General features: G+C 62.2%; 1 protein-coding gene across 5 annotated transcripts in view; it reads left to right on the top strand.

The window, feature by feature from the left end:
* CADM3 (cell adhesion molecule 3) overlaps window positions 1-3,732 on the top strand; it is a 49,363-nt gene extending 45,631 nt beyond the window's left edge. For all 5 annotated transcript variants that reach the window (XM_090050774.1, XM_090050778.1, XM_090050775.1 and 2 more), the window contains one exon: window positions 272-3,732. In XM_090050774.1, the coding sequence (XP_089906900.1) occupies window positions 272-390 (119 nt within the window). In that variant the 3' untranslated portion in view covers window positions 391-3,732. The remainder of the gene's footprint in view (window positions 1-271) is intronic.
* The last annotated feature ends 9,903 nt before the right edge of the window (window positions 3,733-13,635 follow it).

Raw genomic sequence — 13,635 nt, 5'->3', positions numbered from 1 at the left:
AGCTCCCAGGCAAGGCAGCCCATTCCCATTCTGCCCGCACAAGGGCCCTTGGATGTTGCATCCCATAAATGATGCTGGCGTTTCCCAGTTTGTCTCGCCCCCGGCAGGACATTTTCCCCAGCTCTCCACAGCTTTGGCAGGGTGGAGGCTGCACTTTCCTCCAGCCCCGCAGGCACCAGCCCCCCGGCAGCATGGCCATGGGGAGTCTGCAGAGGTCCCGTAGGCACAGACACCCGTAGGCATCCCGTGACAAGTGCTCTCTCCCACCCAGGAACTTATCTGACGCACGAGGCCAAGGGCTCAGATGATGCCCCGGATGCAGACACTGCCATCATCAACGCGGAGGGCGGGCAGGCCAGCAGCGACGACAAAAAAGAATACTTCATCTAGGGGTGCCGGGGGGAGACAGGAGAAATGGAGCCAACCAACCTGGATGGAAACGGAAACCAGACCACAAACCCAACTCAACCCAACAGATTTTTCTCTCGCGCCCGGGACGGACGGACGGACAGAGGGATGGCGGGACAGAGACCAGAGAGTGACCGGCCTGACTCATGATGCTTCTTCTTGAACTTGTACAAAACATTGTTACTAAGAACAGCGACAGCCCCGGCCCCGTTCGCTTGCTTGTACCTCCACCCCCGCGACTGACGCTCGCACTAAACACCCGATGAACCCGTGAGTGAGCGGCACTTTCCTTCTTCCTTTGGCCCCTTTGCTTTGGTTCGGTGGATGCTCTTTGCTTTGCCTCCTTGGCTTGGACGGCGGGTGGGGACGTAGTGCTTTCCTTTGCTTCTCTCCATGTTGGTTCCTTTGACATCCAAGGATAAAGTCGGCCCGGCGGGTAGCCTGCTGGAGATGCCCTGGCCAGCACAGGGCCTTTCTGTTGCTAACACGATGCTTTTGCCTGGCACCTCCTCCCAAGAACTGGGGCCACGATTCCAATTTATTCCCCAACCTCGGCTTTTGCATGATGTCCCAAGCCGACCCTGTGGGAAAGAGCCTCGGCTGGGCATAGGGGTGACATGGGGCCTTTCCATGCCCCACAGCAGAGACAAACCAGCCCAGCCCTTCCCCCCAGGGGAATGAGCAGTGCTCAGCTCCTTCCCAGAGAGAGGGCAGTACCTTTGCCTGGCAAGTCCAGCCTCTTGGAGCGGGCCCGTGACGGGGCTGTGCTGATTTTATCCTTGGAGAGTCTTGTTGAGCGGTGCTCGTGGGGGGAGACGTGTCCTTGTGTGATGTTGTGTGAAGGGGCGCCAGCTGCCAGGTGGGCGCCAGGACCTGCTCACTCCAGAGGGCCTGCAGCTCGCATGTGCCGCTGGCCTGGGGTGGGGGGAGGGTGTTGGGGGGGGCAAGGGGCTGTTCCCAGCTGTACACTGGTGCTGCAAGAACAAGCCGTGGCTGGAGACGCCCCATGTAGGTGCCGTGCTGCGTGGGGAGCACCGAGCCAAGCAGGGGCTGAGCTCCATGCTGCTGTCATGCCCTGTGTGCGTGCCAGCCCCCCGTCCTAGCACAGGGTCGCAGCAGGCCTGGGGTCTCCTCCCTCTGCACCGCAGCAGGGGGTCCTGCTGCACTTCCAGTCTGCTGGCCAAGGGGACGGTCCTCACTAGCTACCAGCCCAGCAAAACCACCAGCCATGGGCTAGGCCAGGCCAGCAGCCAGCACCACTGGGCTGCAGCATGGGCTCTGTCACTGGAAGGAGGGGGGCTGGGCTCTAGCATGGAGCAGGGGTGGAGCTGGGTCGTAGCATTGGGCATGGGGAGGGGCTGGGGTCTTGCATGGGGTAGGCAAGGGGCTGGGGTCTAGCATGGGGCCGGGGGGGGCCTGGACTCTAGCATGGAGGCAAGAGAGGGGCTGGGCTGGGCTGTAGCACTGGGGCAGGAGAGGGGAAGCTCAGTGGTGCCTGACCGAGGCACCCTCCCGTGCTGCCTGCAGGCGCCAGCCTGGGCTGCCTCCTGGTAGCTGCAGGAGGGGATGGGGGTGGCTGGAGCAGGCGAGCGTGCAGGTGGGGACAAGGCGCTCTGGGTGGCAGTGGTGGTGTCCACCTGCCTGGGGAGCCATGAGGCAGCGGGGCATGGTCCCTCTCCTCCCACACAGGTGTGAGCCAGGAGCACTCTTGTCCCCCCTCCAAGCCCGTGCCTGGCTTCCTCCCACCTTGACTCATCCCAGGTGCCCCAGCTCTGGCTGGGGACTGTGTCAGGGCTGCATTGTGCACGTGCCCACCCAGTCAGAGCAAGCAGGGCAGCACCCGTTGGCTGCCATGGAGAAGACCCCAGTCTGTGCCAAATGCCCCAGTTCTGGGTTGCCAGTGCCTAAGGACCCTGCTGCGTTGGCCCTGCAGGGCTCCAGGGCCTCACCCATGAGCAGCACCGGGGTTTCTCTGTTCAGTGCAGCCGGTTATGGAGGGGGCTAGGCTCTAGGGGTCTCTGGAAAGTGCCCAAGGATCATGGGCTTCAGGCAGCCCCGAATGCAAGGGCAGGATCTGGTTCCCCAGAGGTGTCAGTGAAGAGCGGTGCCCCGAGCTTCAGGCAGGAGGGAAGGTCCTGTTGAATTCCCAGCCAGGGTCTGGGGGAGACTCTAGGCCTCGGGGCACAGAGGTTACGAGTAGTCCCTTTCCATGGAACCATGCTGCTGTCACCAGGACCAGCAGAGACCCAGCTGGGCTCTGGGCAGTGTCATGGGGAGGGTCTGGGAGAAGTGGGACCTCTGCCCTGGGCTGCTGTGCAGGAGGCAGGAGTGTCTGTGAGCGATGGGATGGGCATGCCGCAACTCGAGTGTGTGCATGTGTGACGGGGTGTGGCGTAGCTCTCCTGTGCACATGTGCAGGGGTGCCCCACTTCTTAGGGCTGCAGACGTGAGTAAAAGGCTCTTGGCAGGCCCTGTTCACACTCCCCTCAGCATCCTCACTGCTGCAGTGTGAGGCAGGACCCCAGGCTGGTCCAGGATATGGCAGTTCACAGGACACACTAGGACTGAAGCATGCTGCAGTCTTGAGTATGCAGGCATGAGTGACAGGCTGTTCCATACCTAAGTGTGCACAAGCGAGGGATACGACACGTCCCAGTGTCCTGGCGTGGCAGCAGCGCTCACGTCCGTGCCATGTGGGAACAAGGGGCGCCCAGTGCACTGAGTGTGCACGTGCCTTGTGCCTGCACATGCCGGGGGATCCATCTTGGTGGAGTGGGCACGCATGAAGGTATGAGCCATGCAGGCAGGGTGGGAGGCACCGGGTTATACAGGAGAAATGCAAGCCAAGCTTTGACTGTAGCAATCCCCCTTCTTCCCTTCCCATCCAGCTGCATACACTTGTAGTGGGGCATTGCGTGTGTGCTGGCCCCGTGGGGGACGGGCACGCTGGCAGTGTGGTGTGACGGATGCAGGGGGCAGGCAGGTCTCTCAGTTGTTCTCCATTTCATTTTCATTTTTGGAAGAGTCAGTGTTATCCATGCAATGAGAATCCCGGTAGCGTGACCCACGTGTGACCAGTGCAGATGGATGTGCGTGTGAGTTTGCAGAGAGCCTGACACAGTAGCTCTGATGCGTGAACTGCCCCATTCATTTCAAAGGATGCTAACCCTGATGCCAGAGATTATATTTTAAATGTCACCACTGTTAACAATGTCACTGCTCATCAGAGTGTGTATGAATGGAGAGATGATGATGCTGTTATGAAGATCTTTAACATCCAGTACTGAATAGATATAATTCCTTACAATAAAATCATTAAGGACATGTTTTACAATACAACTCCATTTCATTTCATTACAAAGCTGATCCAGAGGCCTCCAGTGACTGAAGGGGGCCCAGTTGGGCACATGCTCCTCCACTTCCCAAAGTCTGGGGATGTCACTTTGCACATCTCTGTGGAGAGAGGCAGCTCCTGGCAGGCAGCAACAGTGGTGTCCAGTGCTAACGCTGAGTGCAAGTCCACATCTTTGTAAGAAAACAGGAAGGGAGGGAGGAGGAGAAGGAGGGAGAGTGGGAGGCCTCTCAAAGTCCCAGGCCAGCCCAGAGCCTTTCACCTCCCCCAGCCCCAGGCTAAGGGGATGGTGCTAGTGGCCGCACATGAGCAGCGCTCCACTTGATTTTTCCAAGTTGTTGTGCAGTGGCACACAGAAGGGCCCTGGCCCAGCATCTGCATCTTGATTTCCTGGCCCTGCGGTGACATGTGGACAAATGACAGGCTAGGACAGAGATACGGGGGGGGGGGGGGGGGAAGGAAAATGACACCGGGGAAGGGGGAGAATAAGGGCTTTGCATCAGCCCAGAGGACTCTGGACTCCGCCAAAGGTGAGGGAGGCAACACCGGCTCCTCCCTAGTCCGTGCCCCACTCAGGAGCCTGGGGCAGAGGCCAGAGGGCCTGCCTGCCTGCGTCTTGGTGCTGGGTGCCCTCCCTAACCTTAGCTGGGGCCAGCTGCCCAGCTGGGATCCTGAGCAACCAAGCTAAAAGTTCCCATAATGCCAATTCTACAGTGCAGAAGTCACCATCCAGAGATGAGTGGCAGCCCTGTCCCTGAAGACCTCACCAAGTTGAATGTGTGTCCACATGCCCAACCCTGTCAGCCAGACACCAGTGTGGCCTGTTGCCACAGCAATATCCTTGGCAACCCCCAGAGAGCACCTTCCCTTTGAGACGGCCACCGGGAAGCCACGGGGAAGCCACCATCTCTGCATATTGCAGGAGAGTGCTCTGAAACGGAGGAGCAAGCGTTTGCTTCCTTCACCACCTGGGGCAGCAGAAAAGATAGGGCCTGCCGTACAAAATCCTATCACCTGTGTGCACATGGGAGCAGGGGAGCACAGGATACCTGTTGCCTCAAAAGTATGGGACACCCCTGGTCTGGCGCGTGCAGCAGGGACAAGGCGCACCACACCCAAGGGCAGGCACGCGAGTGATACCCGGTGCACTGAGTGTGCAGGCGCAGCGGGACACATCATCCCCTCCATGGGCAGCCATGGCAGGCACGTGTGCAAGGGATGGGACGCTGTGCCTTGAGCACGTGGAGCATGGCTCTGGCCAGGTCTCAGGCATGCGAGTGCCAGGACTGTGTCTCAAGCGTGCATGAATGATGGGCTGCACTGGATCCGGGGTGTGCAGGTGGGATGGGCCAGCTTGTGTCTGTCTGTGTGCTCTGCGGGGGTTGGAGGCAGTGCTTGTGACAGTGGGATCTGGAGAGGGGCTGGGAGGTGCTGAGGGTGGCACGAACCTGTCTCAAGTGATCCTCTTGGCCTGGGGGGCTCCTGGAGGCGCAGCTGGAGAAAAGAGCAGCCCTGGCGAGTGAACCCTTGGAGGGAGGACCTACGTTGCCCCATCCTCCTCCTCCCAGTGAGGCTTCCCCTCTCTCCCCCGTCCTCCCCCATGTTGCTGGTCCCCAGGCAGCTTCCTGATGCCACACATGCAAAGGGCCTGGGAGGAGGTGCAGCAGCTGCCGGTGCATGGGGTGCTTGGTGCAGCTCATCCTATTCAGTGCCCCTGCTGCTCCCTTGCGTCCTTCCGGCTCCCTGCCACTTCCTGTCCCCTCGCTGCTCCTGCTGCTACAGGCTGGGCCACCACCGGCATCAGAAACCAGGGGGAAAGGTTGGATCACATCAAAGGTTGGATCATGGCATCTCTCCTCCATCTCTGACCCTGCATGTCCCCACCAGCTAGGAGGCCCTCCCAGGGTCAGAATCACTGGCACAGGAGTTTATCTCCTGCTCTGGAGCCAGCCACTCCTGGGGGGCACTCACATGTCCCCAGTCAACCCCTATGGGCCAGCACAGGGCTGGCAAGTTTGGGTACTGCAGGAGCCGCTGCCTTGGTGAAGCACCTGCTCTTCCTGCCAGCACTGTGAGTTCCCCAATAGCTGAGCCCAGCCTTTCTCTGCTCCCCTGCTCACGCCAGCTCCATGCGGCTGATGGAGGGTCCACATGTGCTGCTGTGCTGCCAGGGGCTTTGGGGGCCAGGCTCCACATGGGACATGCTGCACCCTGGGGCCATCACCTTCCCTGCAAGACCACTACAGTGGGACTGGGAGCGACCAAGGGCACATGGGAAGAGCCCCTGGTTGGCACCCAGAGTCCTGCTCAAGCCCTGCCAGGGTAACAACAGCTGTATGGGGGCCACCGTGCATCCTGAGCCACCTGAACCCCCACCACTGCATGGCCTCCGGCCCTGCCCTGAGCTGCCACATGCCCTGTGGCGTGGGCAAGTAAGCGGCTTCCCTCCATGAGACCGGCACCGGGGACATGGCACTAGTGAGCCTGCTCCTCTGTGCCACTCGGTCCCCAGCCACTCCTTTCCTGCTCATGCCTACCACATGGCAGCAAGCCACCAGCCCCAGGGCTGCAGCCAGGGCCGTAGCCCCAGGGGCAGGCGAGGCCTCTAGCCAGCATCCAGAGCCTAGTGGCCAGGCCTGGCCAGATGCAGCAGGCTGTGCAGCCACGTGCTGTGAAGGCTGCCGCTAGTGCCCAGGGAGGAGCCTAGTTTTCACCCTCCCCAGCCTCGAAGCAGGGGTACGGCAGGTGCAGGGACAGAGCTGTGGGAAAGCCGAAGGTCCAGTTTACAGCAGGACGTTTGAGGGTCTGATGCTTATTTTGCCTTGGGAGCAAAGCCGGGACTTTTGACAAAGCCAGGACCTTTGACGTTCCCTCCCAGCACCAGTGAGGGAAGGCCCAGGCCAGCCCCAGCCCCGTCCCTGAGTGCTGTGGCCAGCCAGCGCCCTGGCATCCAGGCTGGGGCTGGGACAGGGGCATGGGGCTCGCTGGCACCCCAGCCTGCCTCTTGCAGCCCTGCTCGCAGCTGAGACCAGCCTCAAGCCCCCTTGCCTTCCACCTTTGTGCCCCTCACTTTTTCAGCCGTCCCGTACCAGCGCAGTCCGGCTCAAGGCACGGCTCAAGGCAGAGGGCAGGTTGTGAGGCAGCAAGTATTGGGGCCGAGCAGCATCTGAGGGGCAGGCAGCTTCCTTGCAGAGTCATGGCGAGAGACGAGTGTGCCGGCCTTGTGCAAACAGGCTGGGAACCCCGGCAGCAGCCCCCCCGCGCAGCCAGGCCCTGGGTGCAGACCCAGCGCGAGGGGCGACCAGCCTGGCAAAGGGAGGAGCAGGAGGCAGGGATGGGGCAGGGCACTGGGGTGAGCACAGACCCTTCAGCTGCTAGGGCCGTGGTGCCAGGGAGGCGTGGGCCACGCCAGTGCCGGCCATAGCAGGGCATGACAGCAGCATTGCCCATGCCAGTCGCACGCTGGCCTGGATCCTGCCCGCGCTCATGAGACCCACCCGGCCCAAGGCAGGAGCCCCAGGGAGACTGGCCCAGGTGCCCGGGACTTGGCAGCTGGCGACCCTCCGGGAAGGCCCTGCGCCCTGCCAGAGGCACCGGACGCTCCATGTCCACGAAAGCCATATCGTCCTGGCGCAGGGCATGGTCGGGGGGGCGGGGGACAGCGAGGCGGCCTGTGATTGTTGTGCTGTGTTCTTGTCTGTACATAACGGGGCGGCCACATGTCAGCGTGACTTTATAACCTTTCTTATAGCCTGTGAGCACCTGGAGAATAATCCTACAAATATAAATGGATTACACGTGTCACCTGCCTGCGGCTCTGCTTCCCACCCGGCCCACGCCCCACAGCCCCTGCAACATGCACACACCTGGGCACTGCCCCCACATGGCTCTGTCCTCCCCATCCTGCTCCCTAGGAACAGCCCAGGCTCCCTGGCACACTCAGGCACACACCCAGGTCCCCCCACTCTGCCCCCAATCCCGTTTGCACGACTGCTTTCTCATGAGCCGTCTCCCTCTGCCATAGGGGTTGTTCACGGACGGGTGTGTTGCACACCCCTGCAGACACGGAGGTTGTTGCTAGGGCAGGGTGAGCAGCAGCCCAGGGCACAGCCCCTGCAGAGAGTGGCCCAGGTGCGCACCAAGCTCCACACAGCCGGAGTGGCACCGATCCAGGAGTGGCCTGAAATTCATGACATGGCAGTGCAGGAAGTGGCCCCGCAGCCAGACAGCCCCACTCCTCAGTGGTCCCTTCTCGCCTGCCCAACGTCTGCCATAGCCCGAGGGAGACCGCCAGCCCATGCCCCCCTGTGTGCGACCACGGACCCGCAGGGAACGCACTCCCCCCGCACAGCCACAGAGCAGAGCGCTCGCTTCCCAGCGCACAGCCACGGATCGGCAGAGAGCTCGTTTCCCGGCACGTGGCCACGGATCAGCAGGGAATTTGCCCCCCCGGTGCATGGCCCTGGATCAGCAGGGGATGCCCTCCCTGGCACCAGGCCACTGATCCGCAGGGAATCTGCCCCCCAGGGCACAGCCACAGATCAGCAGGGAAGCTTGCTCGCTCGTGCACAGAGCTCACTCCCCAGGTCACGGCCACGCATCAGCAGGGGATCCTTTCCCCAGCACATGGGGACCACGAATCAGCAGAGAAGTCGCTTCCTGACAGCCATGGATCGGCAGAGCGCTTGCTCCTTGGTTGGTAAAAAGCAGCTCCGAATCTGGCAGCAGGAGTTCCCTGAAAATCTGGAGGGAGCTGAAATCTGGACAGAGTCTGAGCAGCAAGCCTACACCCAAGACACCGCCTGCAAGTCTTCACCCCTCGCTCCCCTCCTGAGCAGCCCTCTGCGCTGGTAGCACCACATCTTCCAGCGTCCCTGCCAGGCTTGCCCGGGCCTCCTCTCTTCCCTCTCTGCTCTCTTCCCTTCCCCGCCCCTGCAGCCAGGCCCTCCCAGCCCCTCCTCAGCTCCAGAGGACATCCCAGAGCTTGCTCCTGAAGCAGGTCTAATATCCACACAGCCACATCTCTCCTTCCCCGTGAGGGCCACTCAGCTGCACGGGCTGAAGGTGCAGTCATCTGGAGAGGGTATGCAAATGAGGCACTGACCTGATTTGCATGGTGAAAATGCGCAGTGCCTCATTTGCATACCGTGTCCTTTTATTAAATGGGAAGGTAATTTTTATTTCCAAGCGCCTCTGCCAGCCGCCGGCGCAGTATCAGTGCTCTGCCTTGGTGACAGCTGGGCTATAAAAGGCCGTGAAATCCATTACTGCCCATTCGGGCGCCTGCAAGTCCTAGTGAAGCAGAAGCACAAATACAGCAGGGAGTAAAAGACTCCAGCCAGAGGCAGGGAAGATGCATCATGACAGCCAGCAACGCGCCCCTGCGCTCTCCCGGCCACGGTCCCTGCCGCCTGCCTGTCCTACGCAGCCCAGCAGCACAGGGGCTTGAGGCTCCAAGCTGCTCAGGGCACGGCAGTGCTGGAGCCCTGTTCCCCACGGCCCACGCAGCGCATGCGGGGCTCTGCCTGCGTGCAGGAGCTGTGGGCACCAGGCAGTGGGCTGAGCCAATGGTTGCACCCCCTCTCCCACCCATGTTCAACCGCCATGGTCCAGGGAGGTCATGGCAGCACCAGTCTGAGCAGCCGCAGCAGCTCCCAGGCTGCCTCCCACGTCCCCAGCCAGGCCAGGCAGCTGGGCTTGAGATATTGTGGACCTGGCACTGGAGATGTGCGCGCAGACAGGGGTTGGGCTTTGGGCACCACTTGTGGGAGAAAGTGTGCACATCCCCCTGCATGGCAGTCTGCATTCACATGCATCTGTGAGCACGTGTGTTTGTGTGCCTGGCTGTGAATATGTGAGAACAGGTTTGCATACGTGTGAGTGTGTGCGCCTGGGTGAGCAAGCAGGTGTTTGCATGGGGCGGGGGGGGGGGGTGCACATGCATGTGTGTGTGTGCACGTGAATGTGCACAGACCATCGCAGGGCACGGGACTGGCCTTCCACAGCCGGTTTGCTTGCTCCTGCTACCAGAGCTCAGGAAGAGAACTGGACATCACCAGGGGAATGGGATTTAACGGCTGCCTCCCTCCTGCCCAGCCACACCACTGCCACTTGCCAGCATCATACCCCTGCTCGGCCCTTCCCATGCCTCCACTGCAGCCCATCGGCCTACTGCCATGCCCAGGGTTCCCCGTGTCCTGCACTGCTCTCCTCCCTGTCTCAAGCCCCATCCACCTGGGGCAGAGCCACTGGCAAGCCCCTTCCTGCCCCAAGCTCTCTGCAAAGGCTGTTGAGCAGCCGTGCATGGTTGTGGACCATGCTGCAGTGGCAGTGCCCGGGCCTGGCCACTCCACGTGGCTCTGCACCAAGCCAGCGTCGGGAGCTGCAGCTGGCAGGGCAGACCATGGCACCCACACTGGGCAGGCGTCTCTGTGGCAGCCCCTGGCTCAGCTGCTGAAGGAGTGAGCGCCCTGGCTAAAGCCAGCCTGGGCAGTGGAGAGAAGATCAGGGTCCCCCAGTGTGGGGGACACCCCTGCCCGCAGGCCCCGGCTGAGCCCCGGCCGAGCAGCCCCAGCACCTGGTCTTCGCTCCCGAGTGTCTCGTTGCTGCAGAGCCATTTCCCTCCCTCCTGCCCTGGCCTGAAACCCTGAGCCTCCGGGTGCAGGTAACACAGCGGCAGGCCGGGGTCCAAGGGCCAGGGCCCCCACTCTGCAGGACTGGCAGCCACGTGGCAGGTGTCTGAGCCTCCAGGACCGGCTGCTGGGAGGCCACGGGCCGCGGCTGGGCCTTGAGTGCCCCCTGCTGGCGTCCTGCTCCCTCCGCCTGTGCCTTCCTGCTGCCCGGGTGCCAGCTCTGTCTCCTGTGCCCGGGGCCTTTGCTCCCCTCCGAAGCCTTGGAAACTCAGCCTGATCTCACCATTTTTCCAGAGCAGAGCGCTGGCCCTGGGCTGTGGCAGGGCCATGCTCCCTCTGGTCTGTGGGCAGGCCAGCCCCGAGCTCTGCTCTGCTCTTCTCCCAGTTCTTCCTTGCCTGCTCCTCTGAAGCAGCCACCACTGGGGAGCGGGCAGCGCTGGCAGGAGAGGTGCTGCTGTAGGGCCCTGGATCTCCTGCATCTTCAGCCGTGCCAGCTCCCAGCCTATGCAGCGGCTGGCAGGCCTCTGGGGTCCGGTGGTCCGATGATCCTGCTGGCTGCATCCTCACTTGCACCCGTGGCTGGAGCCACCATCTCCTGGAGGAGGGCAAGAGTGGCAGCGGGGGACTGGGAGCTTCCCTCCCCAGGGACGTTCCTGTGCAAGGGCCCTGGCTCTGCCCCTCACATCTGGCTGCCCCCCCACCGCCACTGCAGTACTCCCCTTTCTGCTCCTCCAGATGTGGGTGGTGGCGGCACCCCAGCCATGTCACTGAGCTCAGGGCTGGCCCTGAGATGTGGACAAGACAGGGATGTCTGATGTCTCCCCCCCGCCCCGTCACTTCAGCCCCCAGCGGCTTGTGGTACAAAACACCTCTGACATCGCATTCATGCAGCCTCTACCATCCCGCTCCTGCTTTGCTCCAGGATTTCCTGCCCTAGCTCCTGGGGGTGCTCCCCACCTTCCCCCAGTGAGGCTGGACTTTGCCAGTCCTGCCTGCCCTGCCTGGACAGGCCCGGCATTGCTCCCTGTGAAGGGTGCCTCTCCAGGCCCTGCAGACAGCGCCAGGCCCAGGCCAAGGGGATGCTGTGCACCGGCTCAGTGGACTGGAGGACCTGCGTGGCCATGCATCCCCGTGCCCACAGGTGCCACAGGACCCCTGTCCACCCACAGAACGGGGCAACGGCTGGGGTCGCCCAACGGCTCTGCAGACCAGCACATGGGGACAGTCCAGGCTGGGAGCAGCCACCCCTTGTCCAGCCAACCCGCTCGGTCAGGCCCGGGGCTCTGGTGGACGCAGAGGCTGCCCCTGCCCCAGGGAGCCAGGAACTGGGGCAGCTTCACTGATGCCGTAGGCCGGCCGGGGCGAGTGGTCACGGGCTCTGCAGCCAGGGAGCTCCCTGAAGCCCAACTGCGGCAGGTGCTCAGCTCCCACCGTCCCCCGCGATCCCCTGGAAGCCCCTACCCCCCATTCAGTCCCCAGTGGGAGTTTGCTGGGAGCTAAGGGGCCAGTGCCCTGTGCGGGGCCCCTGGGGAGGCAGAAAGATGTCACTGCCGGCAGCTCGAGCCAAACCTTGTGTCTCTGCTGGGGCACCCAGACATGGCCTCCCATACATCAGGTGCTGCCACACACGTGGGGGAGCAGACGTGTGCAGCACTGCGCAGTGCCGCAGGCTCGGGGTTAGCACGGGGCCATTGTAGCCCAAGGTGCCAGAGGACTAGGACTCTTCTGCTGCCAGGCAGAGCTGGCCTTAGGGGTGGACAACTACCCAGAGTGCCGTGGTCAGCGGATTGCCATTTCCCCCAGTTCTGCGGGTCTGGGCAGACCATCTGCCAGGGCAGGAGGGAGCCCGTGCTTGGGCCGTCACAGGGTGGGCATGGCCCCTGCCATGTGGGCAGGCCTGGGGAGAGTGTCCTGGGACAGGAGACTGGGGCTGGACGGCCGGCAGTGCAAGTGGAGGCTGGGGTTGGGGGTAAATCTCCACAACCAGCAGGTTCGGAGAGGACATAGCTTCTGCAGGGGGTGTCCTCTGAGGCTTTCTGGATGAGCTGGTCTACAAGGGTCCACCCAGCCCTGCCCTGCCCACAGTGGTGGGGAGGCCTGGCCTGGCCTGACTGGCACTGACTGACCGGCTTGGTGGAGGTGGAGCAGTGCCTGCAGCACACCCGCATCCTCATGGCCCCACTGGAGACGTGCCGGGACCACTTCTGCAGTGGCTCCAGGGAAGCATCACGCAGACGTGCACACCAGGGTAATCGTGTCCAACGGTGTGTGAGGAGGGGCTTACCAGGATCCCCCAGGCACTGCAGGGAGGAGGGAGTGGGGCATGGTCTCTGCTTGTGCATCCCCAGCCTCATCAGGCTCTGGCAGTCTGCATGGCCTTGCAGCATCCCCAGGCAGGGGAAACACCATGTATCTGGGTCCATGAAGAGAGTTTTCCTTAAGTGTGCCTGGGGATAACTGCTCTTCTGGTGTGGTTTAGTACCCGCCGAGATTTTGGGGCTTTAAGCCCGCTTTATGGAAATGGGAAGCTCCTCCCTAGTTTGCTCCTACAGCCATATGGCTGAGGGCAAGCAAAACTTTGGGGCATCTGAACCCCAAGCCTTCGGGCTTGAGCCTGCACATAGGATGCCGGCCAAAGACCTTGGAAACATCTGAAGCCCCTGGTGGGGGTGGAGGATGTTTGCCGGTTATAGGGCCAGTTATGGTTCTGGACTGACTCATGGATTTGGACTTGATTCAGCTGATTTGGCTTGGGACATGAAAAATTTCCTTTTAAAAAAAAACGCGTCCCCAAGCAGGAGCAGGACAGGGCAGGACAGCAGCTGTCCCCACCGTGGGCTGCTCCAGGTGTGCTCAGGGGCTGGGGGTGGCACTGATATCACTCCCTTCAGAGAAGGTCTGAGGTGAGTGTTGCTGCTGCCAGGTTTGCCCAAGGCACCATTTCCTCTAAGCTGGCTCTACGACCAGGCCAGGGCTCCTGGGAGCTCCCCACCCTCCCTGCCAGGGCAGGGGCAGCGGGACACACCACAATTTGTGTCCAACAACTGTGTGCCTGCCCTACACACCAGCTATTCCCAGCAGCAGGGCAGCCCCTGGGACTGGCTCGCATGGGCAGTGCCCTATGACACAGGGCTCCCTGCATGGTCCACCAGCCATGGGTGAGGGGGGCAAGCCCAGGACCCTGGTCCCAGGCCCCCTGCTCTGTGTAGGGACCAGTGCCTTTGCATTGGTAGCAGGCAGGAG

This window comes from Crocodylus siamensis, chromosome 6, assembly GCF_052110815.1.
Source record: "Crocodylus siamensis isolate JL-2025a chromosome 6, ASM5211081v1, whole genome shotgun sequence".
Lineage (NCBI taxonomy): Eukaryota > Metazoa > Chordata > Crocodylia > Crocodylidae > Crocodylus > Crocodylus siamensis.
This window is presented reverse-complemented; position numbering and strand designations above follow the sequence as displayed.